The 17,477-nt window shown below is 28.7% G+C and overlaps 1 protein-coding gene across 1 annotated transcript in view; it reads left to right on the top strand.

Moving 5' to 3' along the window:
• Positions 1-16,659, top strand: part of LOC132940182 (mucin-2-like) — a 43,981-nt gene extending 27,322 nt beyond the window's left edge. Inside the window, exons 2-12 of the mRNA XM_061007638.1 lie at positions 2,385-2,505; positions 2,682-4,760; positions 4,828-5,575; positions 5,638-5,824; positions 5,941-6,075; positions 6,172-6,339; positions 8,792-9,031; positions 9,110-9,247; positions 12,759-12,887; positions 13,510-13,827; positions 15,696-16,659. Coding sequence (XP_060863621.1) covers positions 2,481-2,505; positions 2,682-4,760; positions 4,828-5,575; positions 5,638-5,824; positions 5,941-6,075; positions 6,172-6,339; positions 8,792-9,031; positions 9,110-9,247; positions 12,759-12,887; positions 13,510-13,827; positions 15,696-15,749 — 4,221 coding nt within the window. The 5' untranslated portion in view covers positions 2,385-2,480 and the 3' untranslated portion in view covers positions 15,750-16,659. The remainder of the gene's footprint in view (positions 1-2,384; positions 2,506-2,681; positions 4,761-4,827; positions 5,576-5,637; positions 5,825-5,940; positions 6,076-6,171; positions 6,340-8,791; positions 9,032-9,109; positions 9,248-12,758; positions 12,888-13,509; positions 13,828-15,695) is intronic.
• Positions 16,660-17,477: the final 818 nt, after the last annotated feature.

The following is a 17,477-nucleotide window of genomic DNA, read 5'->3' as shown; positions in this document are numbered from 1 at the left end:
AATACATTATGCAGCGATGTGAATGATGTCAACATTTCAATCGAACAAATAATGTGAAGACATGATACAGGGTTAGTTTAATTTTCATCCGATATTAAGCTTTTGTTATGTATGTTTGTGGAAAAATGTTATTAGGTATAGGTTAAATTTTACCCTAATAAATTTGGATTCACACGAGTACATCTTCACGAAAATTTCTATTTACCTATTAATAGGTAACATTGTAACGTTTTTAAATACAATAATACTCTTGACTTCTATATAAAAAAAAGATAAAAAAAAGTCACATACCAATTATGTCCATTCACCTTGAATTTTTTTGATTTATTTCATCATCGTGTGCTTGGGAGTATCTTTGATGAATACTCTCGTAGTCCAGTTGTAAACAATTATTTTTCTCTTTACGCTCTAAAAATCAAAAAATTCTTCTTGATCTACCATTGGATATCCCTACTTTTTTCGGTTCAAATGTTTCACTTGTGTGTCTATATATCCATGAATAACACTGGTACGATGACGAATCAACGAGACTAGAGTGCTATAGACTCACAGATGAACTCATTAAGTTTTAATTATTATCACTAAATGAAAATAATACATTTATTATAAATTTTACATTATAAAGGTATCAATGTTTTAAAAAACAATTATTATAACTAAAACTCATTTCAGAAATAATTTTAGTTTAGTGGACATTAATAAAGTTAGGTTAAACGCCTAAAACACATGTTTCATAATAAAAAAAATAATGACTAAGGTAATAAAAATGATGTGAATTAATTATAATTACAGCCCAACTAAACATTAATTTTAATATTTTGTTTTCAGAACGTATTTAAAAGTGAACAATTTAAGAATATAATATCAACATTCATTACCTTGATACCTACATATAATTGTATCGGAAAATACTTAACAGTCACTTAGAAAATATATATATAGTATATGCCTATTACACCTTATTATGTAAAAATTAAAAAAAAAATTATTTTGATGTTTTGAAAATAGTTCTCTTGAATAACATATTTTTTAAAAACTATTTCCTGCATTTTCTGACGGTACATTACTTTATATTGTTCAAAATATTTTATCACAATTATATGTGTGTATGTGTTTTGTCTAATTCAATCGTTGACATTTTATACGATCAGTTACATTTATGTCAAAAATTTAACAAAAGGAGGCGTGTTAGCTTCCGGCAATGTGTTGCATGATTTGAATTGCGGACGTTTGACTAATATGTTAACCAGGGTCAATTGAATAGCATTGAAACAGTTTTTCAATACTATTTCGGACTGTTTTATTTCCGATATAATATTATATTTTAAGTGAATAATTTATTTTCAAAATGGATTTTTTTTTATCACAAGGTCTTATTTTTACTTTTATATAATGATATAATATAGGTAATTCAGCTATATTTCTATATATATGTTATAGCTTATTGTGGCAGTTTGGCTTAAAAGAAATTCGGTCGAGTTCAATTGGTGTAACTACAGTATTTTAGGATGTATTTTTAATCATAATATTTTACAGATACATACAGTTTTATATTTATTTATAATTAAGGCTATGGACTTCATGCCCTAAAAAACCTTTAAATATGCATGCAATTATGCCCTAAAGAATCAATAAATTTGCACAACATATGCATTAAAAAAAAAAATTATAGTATTGAATAAAACCTTTTTATTTTAAAATCTAGATAATATTTACAAAATTATAAATTGTAATTTATAGTAAAAAACTTGTGCATTAACTAACAATTCATTTTCTTTTTGTAATTGTTTTCTTCTTACATCGAGTTTTAGGGAATCACGCGTGTCGTATACCGATAAGTAACAATACGAGTGATCGGCGAGAAAAACAATCATTAATTTTAAAATATTCATTTTCTATAAATCATCATACTAATATCTCAGGGTCCAGGTTAATCTATGTAAAATTTGGTTTATTTTTTAAATTACAAAACTTACACCTTTATATAACAAAAAATTGTAAAATATGCAATTATAAATAAAAAATGGTCAAGTATGCAAAATATTCAACTTTAAATCTTAAATATAAACTTGTATCGCTATGAAACAAATTGTTATAATACTTATTAGCTATGTTTTTAATGATTATTTAAAAACATGCAAACTCCTAGAAGTCCATACCCCTATTTTTAATAATTAAATAATTTCATTAATAAATAATACATATTATTATATCTATAGATACAATATTGGTTTCTCGAAACATTTTATTAGTTACTTATAATTGTATCATAGTTGAATACATGCATCATACATGTTCTTTATGCTAAATTTAATTAAATGTTTAAATCAATTGTTTTAATTAGTTCCTTTGAAAAATTATAATGAATTATTTTTAATTTTCAGGTACAAAAATGTGTCCTAACAACAAACTTGGTTAAATATGACTGTCGGTATCAAACGATGTCCCCTGTTGGATACTTTTACAACTCAACTGTATAGATGAAGTTTCATTCAGGGTGGATAGGTAATATATCATCTTTTTATTATTGTATAAGTTTTGTACCAATATACAAATAATAATAGGCCTATTTTATACTAGTAAAATAATATTAATAACAAATATTTATTACGATGTGTTTTTCCTAATTATTCTTAACACAATATATATAGAAAATGTCAATTATATTTGTAATGTTTTAGTTTGGATTTGGGCGTGCATTTCCTTAGTCCTATGCCAAGATGGCATCGGTACCAACAATGCAACAAAGAATTCCATACTATCGGAAGTTTCAAAATTACAAAATTTTGAAGTTACGACGTCACAAAAGCCTACCCTTACAGTTCGAGAAGAACAAATTGAAGATGAGTTAAGTAATAGTGCTACTACCACAGAAAAGTTTATGGAAAAACGTAAGTTTATAATTAAACCTTTAAAAGAAAACGAAGAATACCGGGAAGTCTTTACAGTCAGATTTAATGAAACCGGTCCAACTACTATAAGAAGTAGTCTCAGTTCGACCAATAAAATTAAAACTTCGTTTTCGTCAAGCTTCACAAAATATGATGAGCCTGAAGATGTTACTGGTAGTGATGATTCTGATTTTACCACATCATTTGATGGTTTGACGAAAAAAGGACCCATCGATAATGGAGAGAGAAAAACTAGACAACGTTTAGATGGATTAAAAGGTGTTACGACAAATAGAGGGAAAACGAGATTCCAAAATGAACAAGGAACTTCAGAAATTCCTGAAATTTTGACAATTTTACGTCACAAAAAACCTATTAGAGTTAAACCAATTGATCAAACCGTTAAAGATGATGTTGCTTTGACTTCAACAGCTGATGATTTAATTGACACTACTACAATAATGGATAATTCTGAAATTGAACTGCAGAGGCCAAAGTTCAAAAAACCACCACTGATTGCTACTCACCATCCAAATTTTGGAACTTCAACTGAAGCATCTCGTAGACCCACAATTAGATCAAATTTAAATTTAAAACAAAAAATAATTTCTTCTACAATTAAAACAAAACCGTTTGAACAGGATGTAACGGAGCCTGAAATTATAATAGCCAACAACAATACAGCTGAAGTTGGCTCTCCTAGTGTGCAATTAAATAAAATGAGACCAATTAAAGTGATTGCTCCAAAAGGGTCAGCAGCTCAACAGCCTATTCCACCAACAGCAACGGCTTGGGCTTTGGCGTCGTTAAAAGCGCCAAATAACACTAATAGAATTTTCAAGAAACCTTTAAATGTAACAAGTGTACAAGAATCAGTTACTAAAATTAAACCGTTCATTACTTGGTCTACTAGATTGCAAAAAACAAACGAAGATAATTTAAACACAACTTCTACTTCTAACGGTGCATTAGCCACCGGGGAGTCCAACGAGACATTTACAGGTACGCCTGAAACATACGTATTATCGAATGAATCAAGTACTACTAATCGATTAACTCCGGAAATTACATCGACGGAATCTTTAATACATACAATTTCAATGTTGTCAACAAGTCATATACCAAATATAAATGATTCTACGATGAATGTTTTTGGTGGTGACACTGATCAAAATAAGTACGAAGTATATGGATCTCAAAGGCCTGATGTTGAAAATACAACTACAGTAATTGAAACATTGCGTCCATCGTCATCTACAACGCCAACGGAATCTCAAAATTCTAATTTGTTGTTAGTAACATCTTATAAATCAATTTTCGAAAATAATAATACTTCAGATGTCCAACAAAATATTTTTACATCGTCTGAAATCCCTGTGTCACAAATCGCACCGAAAATAGAAGTTACAAAAGTCGAATTTACAACACTATCGACGGACCCATCAAACATTTTACATAATAATGGAGTAACGATAAATACTGAAGATGTAGGAGACCATAAATTACCAGTGGTACAGACTTCTACTGAAATATTTAGTAAAGCACCGGGACTTTTATTTGATTATTCAGAATATCACGATAGTAATAAAATGCCGACAACGACTGGAGTCCAATCGAGTAATTCAGATATAGAATTTTCGATTTCTCATGATGATATCGATTTAAATAACCAAAATCATTCGACTACTACTGAACATTATATAGAAAGTATTAAAACTAAGTTAGATGATAAAATAACGGAATCAATGGACAATCACGATTCACTGGAAATGATTGATTTTACACATATGTTTTCGTCTGAGAATCCTATATCTAACTCTACTGCAGGAACTGAAGTTGTAACAGCAACTTCAGAAAAAACCTCATCGGGTAAGTTTTTTGGAATTATACTTTTTACCATTGTTCATAAAACTAATAATGTTTATATTTTCAACAGAATTATCCCAACTACCATCTAATGATATATCGAATACTTCTCAAGCGCCTAGTTGGTCCAACACCCCGGATCCGTCTTTTATTGATTTCGAATATAACTCAACGGACAGCCACGATGATGCAGTAGATGATGGCCAAAAAACATTTGAATCCTCTTCACTAAGTCCCATGGCAGTTAATGAACCAACTTCAGAATCTGATATTTCAGAAAACGATGTTCCTATAGTCACTAGTTTATTAAGTTCAACAACATCAACTACATCAACAACAACAACTACAACAACAACATCAACAACAACAACTACAACGACTCCGAAACCAACAACAACAACTACGACAACTCTAAGACCCACCACAACAACTACAACCACACTCAAACCAATAGCAACAACAAGTACAACTACCCCAATACCAACAACTACACAAAGAATAACAACGACTACTTCTCCACCTATAGTAATTGAAATAACTACTCCTACTACAAGTACTACTGTGAAGCCGTCCTCCACACAATCTTCCATCACTACATCACCAAATAAACAAACTACAACAACTATTAAGCCAAATTCAATTACCTCAAGACCAAAACCAGCTGTGGTCGATTCGAGTACGACTACTTTCGGACCAAATGAACCAATCATTCAATCATATCTAAACGTTATGATTAACTCGACAATGGCAGACATATGTGAAAACAAAGACGAACTTAAGGATGCTATTATTAAACTATTTGAAAGTGGTAGCGAAAGGTAGATTAATTACAATGTGTTTTATACGAAATATTATAATTTGAAATGTATTTTTTTTGTAGTGTTCATTCGAAAAATCAAATTAGATTCCTCAACGTCTTCGAAAAACACTGTTTTCACCCTAATGATGAGAAAAGTCCGGTGGAAGTTGAATTTTACTTGTTAAACAGTAATGGTGATTATAACACGTTTATGAACGAAGAGTTTCTTAACTTACTACACAACCATCCATTTGATTACAAATCAAACGTACGTAATACGTATAATGATAATTTAAAATAATAATTGGATTTTATTGAATTATGTTTATTTTAAGAATAATAATTCACTATATAAAGAAAATTTTAATATATATATATATATAGGTAATAAGAGCCAAGTTTATGAAACGAGCTATAGAAATTGACGTTGATAAGGATGAAACTGAAAATCCAAGGGTGAAGGCTGCCATATATTTATCATGTATAGCCGGTGTTTGCACCCTCCTTGTATTGATTTTAGTGAGTAAAATATTTGATATAATATATATTATACCTGTTTGTGGTTTAGCTTTTATATAAGTATTGATATATAACCGGTTAATGAACACGATTTAGATAATTGTCCGCAAACGTCAAAAACGATTCAACTATGGACAAAGGTGTACTCCTGTTTCATTAGACGACTATAGTATGGACAATATATCGGTGTTCAACAGCTTTAGAAGAAAAGGCGCTCGTAGAGCGTCAAAACGGTCATATGGGAATCCTGCTTTCGACGAATCTGTAAGTATTTTTTTTTTCATTCCACATCCACTTTAAATTAGTTGTTTTCCTACCTTCTGGACTTTAAGATAACGTGAAGTTTCATATTCGGATCTTGTCGTTAAGTTAAAACTTATAAGTTATTAAAGATTAAAAAAATTCCTATACGTAGGTATTTATTTTTTTTTCGTTGTAGTAGGTATTCAATATTTTCCTATAATATGGTATACCTAATCTACTAAATACAATATTATTCGTGCTATTTATTCATATATTATCTATGCTATCAATGATAGCGTGGTGGATTAATAGTGAATACTCATTTATACATTTGTGCCGATGTAAAACCATATATATATATACCTATATATATGATTATAATTTATAAGGTTTTAAAAAAAACTAAATCCTTAGTCCGTACAATCTTAGTTTATTTAGAAATGTAATACTATGTATATAGTCCGAATCACATATACATTTAATTATTTTGTTATATATCTACCTAGTGATAAATATTGTTTAAATTTATTTATACGTGACTTGGCTTAATCAAAATATTTACAAGATTAAGATTTTTATAATCATATAATATTCAAACGAAGCTACTTATTATAACAAAAGCAGTTAATATTTTGAATACATTACTTAGGATTCGTTAAAATGTTCGTTGTATTCTAATTCTAGTTCATATTATATTATATTATTGGAATCCATATTGTAAAATAAAATGAAAAATACTTATACTAAATTAACCCACTTTTTATTCATTTTATATCCTTGAATAATTGTATAAACGCATTTAAACTTTTCATATTTTATTAGAACGTTTCATACTTAATCATACAAAATAAAAATAATAAAAATTAAATGATAAAAAAATTAAGTTATTTACGTTTTTTTTACTTTTACCTACTCTGGTGTAGGTAAAATTTATTTTTTATTAAATATTTTATATACCAACATAATTATAATTTATAAATTTCGTTATTCAAAATGTACCTATTTGACTTATATGTATTTTATCATATTAAATTTAAAATTGTTAACATCGTATTCAAGAGGTATGTACCTACTTTCATTTGCCATATAATCGATTTTTATTGATCTACTGAATTGGATTAAAGTTTTAAAAATATATTTTATTTTGTCAAGAGACAGATAATTGGCTTTGTTTATGAACTATGTAGAACATTTAATGTTTTTTAATAAACATACAAATAAGAGTGTGTGATGAGTATATCGTATATAATTATTAACGTATGTAACACAAATAATTTAATTTGTTATACATTATCGATTTAGAACAATACTGAATAATATACTATTTTATATTTTATATAGGTTTTTTTATTACTTTATTTGTGTGTATTTTAGAGTTACTAGTTGATAAACAATTAATTATATTTTAAGCATGAAGGATACGATCATTAAATCGTTGTAGGTAAACCTATACAAATTTACTATGAGCTCGAAATTCAAAACTGTATGTTCGCATAAAATATATTAAACTCCATATTTGTAGATCTGATCAGATAAATCGTTAACAATATAATATTACATACAATAATTATCGTATACGGTTAATTTTCGCGAAAAAACTTACCAATGATCGATAATAATATTATAATCGCTACACATAGTTAGGTACAGTTATAATTTTTCATGAATTGGCGGTATTCGTTTTCCGTCAGTCATATTATATTTTTTGTAAACTTAAAAAAAACAAAAAATGTTGTTTATTAATAAACGTTGTAAAAAAATTGTCATACGAACGAACACATATGCATGCCCAAAAGGTTTCGCCTACTGAACCACTTATCGCCACGTCGTAGTTCTATTAATCCATAGAAAATAATTGAGATGTACGTCGTACGTGTACGAGAACTAATGAAACCAATTACACTATTATACGATGATGCGCCGTTGAAAATGGTTTTCTCTCCCACTTGTTGTAGATGTCATCCTATCCATACAATATTATATTCAACACATAAATTATTTTATCGCTTCCCGTATGATTTGTTCCTTGACATGTTTGTTTCTCGGTGTGCTAGTCAAAAAGAAAGGTCGCCTATTGATAAAAACGACTGTTCGTCAATGCGTTATAAACATTTTAAATAATAATTGTCGTGATCATAAAAATAATATTGTAACAACATGTTCGGTTTGGATTAAATTGTTTAGTTTACGTTCGTTACGCCCGGGTTAACATATAGTACACGATACACCGTTAAATAGTAAATTTGGAATCTCCTAAAAATATTATTTTATGTATAAATTATGTGCTATTGGTGTTGTTTTCGTCAAAAGTACGGGCGTACTGTACCGGCGAGAAGAGATAGCAGGGCCAGTAGGTCAAGTAGACGAGATAGTAGAAGATGGAGTATTTTTACGATTTTTTTGAAAGATGTATTTATCTCAAGTATTTGTTTGAACGTTTTGATTTTTATGTACTAATGTATTTTATTTTTAGTCGGCTTGTTCACATGTATTGAACTTTGCTGGGCTCGTGAGCTTCTCGGAAGACCGACCGGCGATTGACGAGGAGTTTTCTAATGTACCAGTGATCACAGTGAAACCAGATGAATTGCCACCGGGCGCTGAAACGAAGAACCGTTACGCCAATGTCATACCAATGCCAGAAACGAGAGTTCTGCTGAATCCTCGTGGTTCTGGACTGAATTCGGACTACATAAATGCCAATTTCGTCAAGGTACGATAACAGTTTCACATACTAATAATATGGCTATGTAGTTATTTGAAATATACACTCTAAATATCACTGTTTTAGGGATATAAGGGTGCCGACAAGTTTTATATCGCTTGTCAAGCTCCAATGCAGTCCACCGTGCCCGACTTCTGGCAAATGATTTGGGACCAAAATACTAGAGTCATCATTATGGTCACAAGCTTGACTGAGAAAGGAGTGGTAAGTCTAGACGTTCGGTCGGTCTAACGATACAACAGGCCAAATTTAAATAAAAACTGTATATTAATATAATATCAGATCATTTGACGTTTGTGTGAATTATTTGTTAAGTTTATATGTATTGTTAATAATTATATAGTTATAACTTATAACTTATATTATAATATGAGTATAAGTTAGACTATATAAACGCTAAAATATTTTATAAAATAGATGAGTAATATGGAAACGCATAAGGAAAAATGCCCGTTATCTCTATGGTTAGCCATATATTGAATTGTTGTCACACACATTTCATAAAATCTAATTTAATGGTGTGTGTTTTCACAATTTAATTTGAATCTAAAATAATTAACTCATTATTAAAGATAAAATAAAGCTAATTGGTAACCTGTCTTATTATTTTTGTATGATTTATAATGAAAATTATGATTTTTGGTAAATCGTTTTATATTAATTCTTGTGCCGTGATTACATCGTACGTGTGTATGAGTGGGTAGCAATATATATAAATGTTCATTCAGTTCTTGGTAAAAAGCTAAAATACTACAACTTATAAATTATAATAAATTATCCACTGTTATGATAAAATTCTGATGTTATTAATTCAACTATCAATTACTAATAAGAATACTTACCTAGTTCGGTCCATAGAATATACAACTACAAAGTTAATACATTAATTTAAATATTGCTCAAACACATTTTATTTGTATTATACTTATTTAAAAAAATGTATACTTAATTCCTTGTTCGTGTTATGCAAGACATTAAATATATGCACTGTATACATTTCTAAACAGCAAAAAAATATTTTATTCTATTATGTAATACTACCTATAAGTTTTTTTGTATTCATTGGATTAGAACGATTGGTTTTTTTATCACCTAAATAATTTTATTGAATAAATAAAAAAAACTACATCTGTGACTATTACTATGCAATTAAAATGTTTCGATTTATACTATTATGATACTATCTTAAAATAATTTAAGTATGGTATAATGGATATTGAATCATTGAAATTCCATTCAAAATTACACACCAGACTTTTATTGAAATACTTACTTGTGCGTTTCCGATGATAAATATTAGTTCTTGCAGACTGCCATATAAGTTCACAATAAAATTAATTAAGAATGAAAAGTATACCCGAATTGAATTATTATATTTTATTATATACCTTTCTAATAACTTCCCATTACATTTTTACGTCACAAATATATGTTAAACGTGTTTTTTTCCTGTTCACATGAAATATATTATGTATTTGCCATTATGTTTTCACTATACAAGCCTAGTGAACGATATGTCGATATACCTAGGTACCTACCTACTTATTTTTTTATAAGAACAACAGTGTTTTGTAAATATATTTTCACAGAATATAAATAAAACCTACAGAAGATAATAACCATTATAGATAGTACCTACGTAATCGAAAACAATGTCAATACAGAATGACTCATATGCGAAAGTATTAAGACGTATAAACTATATAAATGTGAAATAATATAACATATTAATTAACGGTTAACACATCAGTAGACCGATTCAATAATTCTTTATGTCTTATGTTTTCGTGTATGAGAAGAATGTACTTTAATACTCTACACTCGTATAAATTAATAACTACTATTTATGTTGTTCATGTTAATAATGGTATTCAATTGAATTAAATTATATCATATTTTTTGTTTAATTGAATTAAAAAAACAACGTTGAAACAAAATCTAAATTGTATTCTAAAGATAATTTCATCTAAATGTGAAATACGTTTATTTGTCAATTGTTGTTATTACTTATTACTTATTAGTAATTACCTACTGTTAGACCTAAAATTAACTTAATTCGAATCTAATTAGAATTATTGTGATACTCGTCTCATTTTAATAAAACAAATTGTCGTGTAACCACATTACAGTAAATAATGTAAATTATATTTTTTTTCATACTATTTCAAAATGTATTCAATCACCTTTGATGTTAAAATGGTTTTTAAATAATTTTTTCAGAGATAGTTTGAGAAATTTATTAGGTAATAATTTTAAAATGTTTAGATTATGAATATCTATGATACTTTAAAATTTAAATCTTAAATGTATATTATTATTTAACACTTGTAGGCATATAATTATATCAGAAATAAATAATTACGTAAATAATACAAGATACGTCATGATATCGGCTTAAAAAATATTTGCATGATGATATAATTAATTAGAACAATTAGACATACTCCATTTAATAAGTAACATGATTTCTTGAATGATGGTAGGTAGTTAAAAATGTATATTTAATTTAGTTTTTTATTACTTAAAATTACCATGGTAAAATGTCTAATCATTGTCGAGATAATTAAAAAAGCGTGCAAACAGGGTCTGTTATAATAATAAATTAGTTATGTAGCGTCATTATATTATTTGGTCTTGAGCAATAAATTATTTTATCTGTTTTCTAAGGATTTTTTTTTTTAAATTTTATCTGTGACCTGTGATTATTTAACAATACAAAGTGGATACGAGTAATTCTAGTCAACAGCCGCAATGTCTTAATGTAATAAATGCTTTAATTATATTATATTGTATTATATTATTATGCAACAAATATGAATATTGTAGTAATAGTTTATATATTAAATTAAATTATTTACATTTTAAATCGAAAGTAAATAGTTTGACATTTATTTGACATATCACGATTTATTTTCAAGGTTATTGTTAATACTGTTAGAAAATGCCAGTATTTAAATCTTAAGTAAAGTATTTTCATGTTTTTTTCTTCGTGTACAAATGTACAATTATGTTTGTCTACAATCTATGTTATTATATTATCTATAAATGGATTGTCTAACAGCTACATAATGATTGTTTTATTTTATACTTACAAAAATGATTGTCATTTATAAAATAAACTTTTACATTATATCTATGTATTGACTAGGTAATTAGTATTTTTCATTATATATAATTATAACTAAGCGTTAAATATTTCTTATATAAATTATGATGTGCCTTTGGCTTAAATTTAATGGAGATAGTATAAAAAATATTATTATTTTAATTTTTGTGATGTATTTTTATAACATACCTATTACATTGTTCATGATTCTTTATAGTTGTTCTTTTAATGCCCTTATTTGTATTTATTTGTTAATTGTGTTGTGCGGGTAGCGGGTGTAGAATATGAAGCATTTATTGTCGATTTTTTTCGGTAGAAATTACATGTAAATACATGATGTACCCTCATTTATGGGGTACATCAAAAACAATGTCTAATTCTAAACTCAAAATAAATTAATCAATACTATAATTTGTATACAAGAGTATACGATATATACGATAGTAATAGATAACTACATACTTATGACTAGTGATCATTAAGAATATAATTTTAACCATTTTATTCAATATAATAGGTACGCTTTTTATTGTTTGCATTATACCTATATTATAAATTATAATATTATAATAATATGTTTTAATATAATATTACTTTATATTTATATAGGAAAGATGTGCTGACTATTTACCGCCTTCCGAAGTCTTGGATTGTCATCGGTTGTTTGGTGATTATCAAATAACATTGAAGAAACGCGAAGTAAAGGAGAAGTTTATCATCTCCAATTTGCAGTTGAAGGTATACCTATAAGATTTAACTAACCTAACCTAATAATTCTATAACAGGCATACTTGTTAATCGTACATCGTAAGACACTTATTTTACATGACTATAGGGTGGATAAAAAGAAAAGGTAAGCTGGGGCTATTAGATACTTTTCAAATATTCTTTCTCGTTTATTAGTTATAAGTTATACCTCATAAAAATTGGTGATTCATACTTTAGTCTCTATAAGAATAATACAAAAGTACATCAGTACCTATGTACAATAGTTTATAGGTAGGTATATGTAAATATTATGTTAATCACTCTATAAAACTGCAGCGAGTATTTTATATGGTTATTACTTATTACGTATAATATAGACGCATATATTATCTTGTGTCTAGCACTAGCCCCTAACATTTTTTTTTCGTGCCTAGATCCACTTGTGCACGAATATAATATAAATAGTATGTAGTATATAATATAATATAGCAGTACTCTGGTCCAGAATTGTATGATATGCAGTTGTAGGTATATGCATATAATATTAATTTCGACGATTACAACACTCCGCGATCCCCTGCCTCGGTTAGGTTTACGCGCGATAATAATTTAACAAACTTAATTTAATGTATTTTTTCTTGTTCATCGGCAGAACCTGGAGACGAACCTTTGGCGGGACGTGACGCACCTGTGGTACGGAGGTTGGCCGGTGCAAGGTGTGCCGTCCGACCCAGGCGCAATGTTGGCGTTCGTCATGGAGGCCAGATCGCACATGAAGACCAACAGCGGCCCTCACGTGGTGCACTGCAGCCCCGGCACCGGTCGGACGGGTACGGTAATCGCATGCGACATGGCCATCAGAGATTTTGAACTCACACGGACCGTCGACGTCCCGAAAACGGTGTACGCGGTCCGGCGGTGCAGGGCCGGCGCGGTCCAGACCAGAGACCAGTACGCTCTCATATACAAGGTATACCTAATGATGTCACTTACAACTATTAATAACTATTTACTCGATTTACGTTTATATGATAGCGTTGGACCACACTGGTTCCCATTACCCATCTAACGTGCCCCTCAAACGGCGGCACACCAAATATCAATACATTACTTAATAAACTTGTACTATATTATGTATATACTGGTGTGTATCAGGTTGTCTCACCGTAATAATTATTGTCCTCGTGGCTCGTGTAGTTTTAAAAAATGTAATGTTACTGTTACATAAATTAGATGTCTTAGATTCTTATCAAAATACGAAAACAACGGTTACATTTTTTTTATGCCGAGGTAAACAATAAAAAAAAAAACATTATAAACTATGTGTGTGTGTGTTTGTGTGTGTGTGTGTCATCCATATGCTACGATATTATCAACGCTCGGATTTCGGTGTTTGGACGTTCAATCAGTCGGTAATGCTCAGTGACGCACCCGAAAAATATTTTAAATTCCACGTACGATTTTTGTCCAATATTATCAATAGAATGGTAGATACTTTATACGTCTTGTATAATATTATACATAGACATTTCGAGTGATGAATATATTTTAATTCCAGTATAATATTATTCCTACGATTCCTACCTATATGCAGTGTTCGGACTTATCTAGATAATTATTTGTTCATCTTTTATTATATCTAGATAAATAGTTACAAGGTATCTAAACGTTCATCTTAGATCATTTTTTTACTAATCTAAATAAATTCATCTAGATACATTTTTTATTGATAAAAATCACGAAATTGTACAAACGCATTTTTAAATATTTATACAGATTCTCAAACAAAGTTTATGGTTTATAAATAATGTAATTATTTTTATTTATATCATTATTATTATTATGTTCCTAGTGCCCAACTAAAATATACCGGCATTTAAAACCATTTGAAAAATAATTGTATCTTTTTTTTATCTAGATAAAAAAGTATTTATCTTTATCTTTATCTAGATAAATATGAGTTAAGTTATCTTTTATATCTATCTAGATATATTTAAGTTGCATTACCTTTGTCTTTATCTAGATAAAAAAGTACTTATCTAATCCGAACACTGCCTATATGTACACTTTTTTCCTAGTTAATGGATTGCACATCAGTGTTCAAAAACGTGTGTGTAGTATACCTTTATGAATATCGAGAATCGTTTTTACCCGTGTTTGTTCTTAATTTTTTAATAAAATTTTTGATTTATTATTGCGTTAAATTCATACAAATATATCTGCACTGTGCTGTACCAACGGGCAACGATAGGCGAACGAACCGAGACGAGTCCCCTGAATACCCGAATTCTTTTTTCGCAAGTCACAATATTATTTTATTCCATATATTATTATATTGCATTAGAAACGTGTATGATATTATTTTTAACGAGTGCTTACCTCTTCACCCCCACTATTGATCCAATCACAGTTATATAGTACCTCAACACATCTTTACAACCGTTAAAATTATTTTTGTACAATTGTACGTCATGTAATATAACATTATAACAATAATACTATATCCGTCAATAATGACGTGTAGTATTGTGTGTGTAATGTGCACGTTTACGTAAAACATAATGCGAATGGTATTGATAGACGATTTCAACGAGTCCAAAAATCACACGGTTTATATTGAAACCGCGTTTTTATTGTGTAAACAATTCAAACACACGTCTTATTAATTCAAAATAAAAACGTAAAAAATGTGATATTTTCTTTAATGCTTTTTAATTTATAGTATCACGTTATGATAAAGTATTTAGTATATTCTAATTTTTTTAATTTAAATTCTTTAGTGAGATTAATAATTATTATTGTATCATAATCTAACGAACATTTTATTAATGATTTCAGGTGGTGAATCTGTATGCAAGTAAACTCTCAGGAGGTGTATTGGATTCGTTTTAATGACATCTTACTCATCTTTTATTTTTATATATATATACATATTATTATATAGTTAGTTATTACTTATTACATAGGTAATTGATAATTTTATTATATCTTTTATTACTATTTGTTAATATTATTATAGGATGGTGACTCTCTTTTGTACTATATAAAACTCTTATATTTTATAAGTTCGTGTTTAGGTTCCGAACAAAATTATTATAAGTCAGGACGATCAATAATCTCCGAGTTCAATCAGCGTTTCTGTGATAAGCAAATTGTAATTCGTGATCATTCGTGCTAAACGATCATCATTGATATATATTTAAGATCTTTTGAAAAAGACGGTTAAATAATAATTAACAATTAAACTCTTTATCCCTTTTATTTTTATTACTATTACGTATATAATATTAATTATGTAAATAGACGAATTTGTTATTATTACGATTCATTTTTTAGAAAATTCGTAGGAAAATTTCTCGATGAAATCTTCAAGTGGATCGTATGTAAATCTTTGACTTAAATTTTTTTTTCCTTTTTGTACAACCCAATGGATTTATTTACTCCATTGAACCCATACAGCGATTACTACCTAGCGATAGGTATAATAGATTTTATGGATTTATTGTTGTTACAACCATTTAACAAGTATTTCAAGATATAATATTTATAATATGTTTACTAAGTTTGTTTACTATTCGTGTAAAACAATAATGAAAGTTCCTCTTTACGTATTTACTTTCGCATTGTCGGTATTAATACAGATAACTATAATATTACCTACCTATTGTATATATAAAAATAAGTTCAATTTACGCTTAATTATTATACACATACGTAATATTAATAATGATTATATATATATTTTTTTTTATATATATATATATTATACTTAAATATATTATTTATATATGTTTAAAAAAACTTGTTCTTACATTCTAGGTAGTTTGTTTTGTAAATAACAGGTATCGTTGTGACATAACATAATATTATTATGTCCTTGTGACGATCTCATCGGGGACCTGCAGTCTCAATTTTTTTTTTCGATCTGACGGAGGTCGCTGGAGACTGGGCTAAAAGTATTTCCGGTTCAACAACCACCAATAATTATTATGTACACATAGCTTAGTTTTTATTTCCGTGCTGTACTGACACAGCTGCTGCCAATACATTTATCGTCGGTATATTTTCCACATAGACTTATAGAAATAGACGGGACATTGATCCCGAGGACTGGAAGGAGTGGTCGTGCCAAACGGATTAAGAGAGATAGCAAGAGTTTTATCATAAGAGTGAGAGAAATGGCACTGACAGCCAATACAGCTTTAATAGCGCCGGATCCTCGTAACAAGCTCCGCCATTGCACCAGTCTATGATTTTCCATAACGATTCGTCCATGTGTAGCCAACGTGTTGCTGCACTGTATATGGTAGACATATAATCTTTCTCTCTTTCTCCCCCTTTTTCTCTATTTCTAACTATAATATATGTTATACTTGATAAATTAGTAAAAAAATCAATCTACACGTAAATTGTCAAAAATAAACATTCAATAAACATAAGACGTGCATAGAACATTAGCCACTCATCGCATGAAATGTTTACAATAATAACAATAAAAAGGGTGTTTATTGTTGTTTTTTTTTCATAACTAATTTATCAGTGGTACTTAAATGAAGTGTTCAGACAATGCGAGTGTGATTCGTACGTATACCGTGTACCAAGTATGAGGTTTATTACCAT

This window comes from Metopolophium dirhodum, chromosome 3, assembly GCF_019925205.1.
Source record: "Metopolophium dirhodum isolate CAU chromosome 3, ASM1992520v1, whole genome shotgun sequence".
NCBI lineage: Eukaryota > Metazoa > Arthropoda > Insecta > Hemiptera > Aphididae > Metopolophium > Metopolophium dirhodum.
Note: the sequence above shows the minus strand (reverse complement) of the source record. Positions and strands in the feature narration are given on the sequence as shown.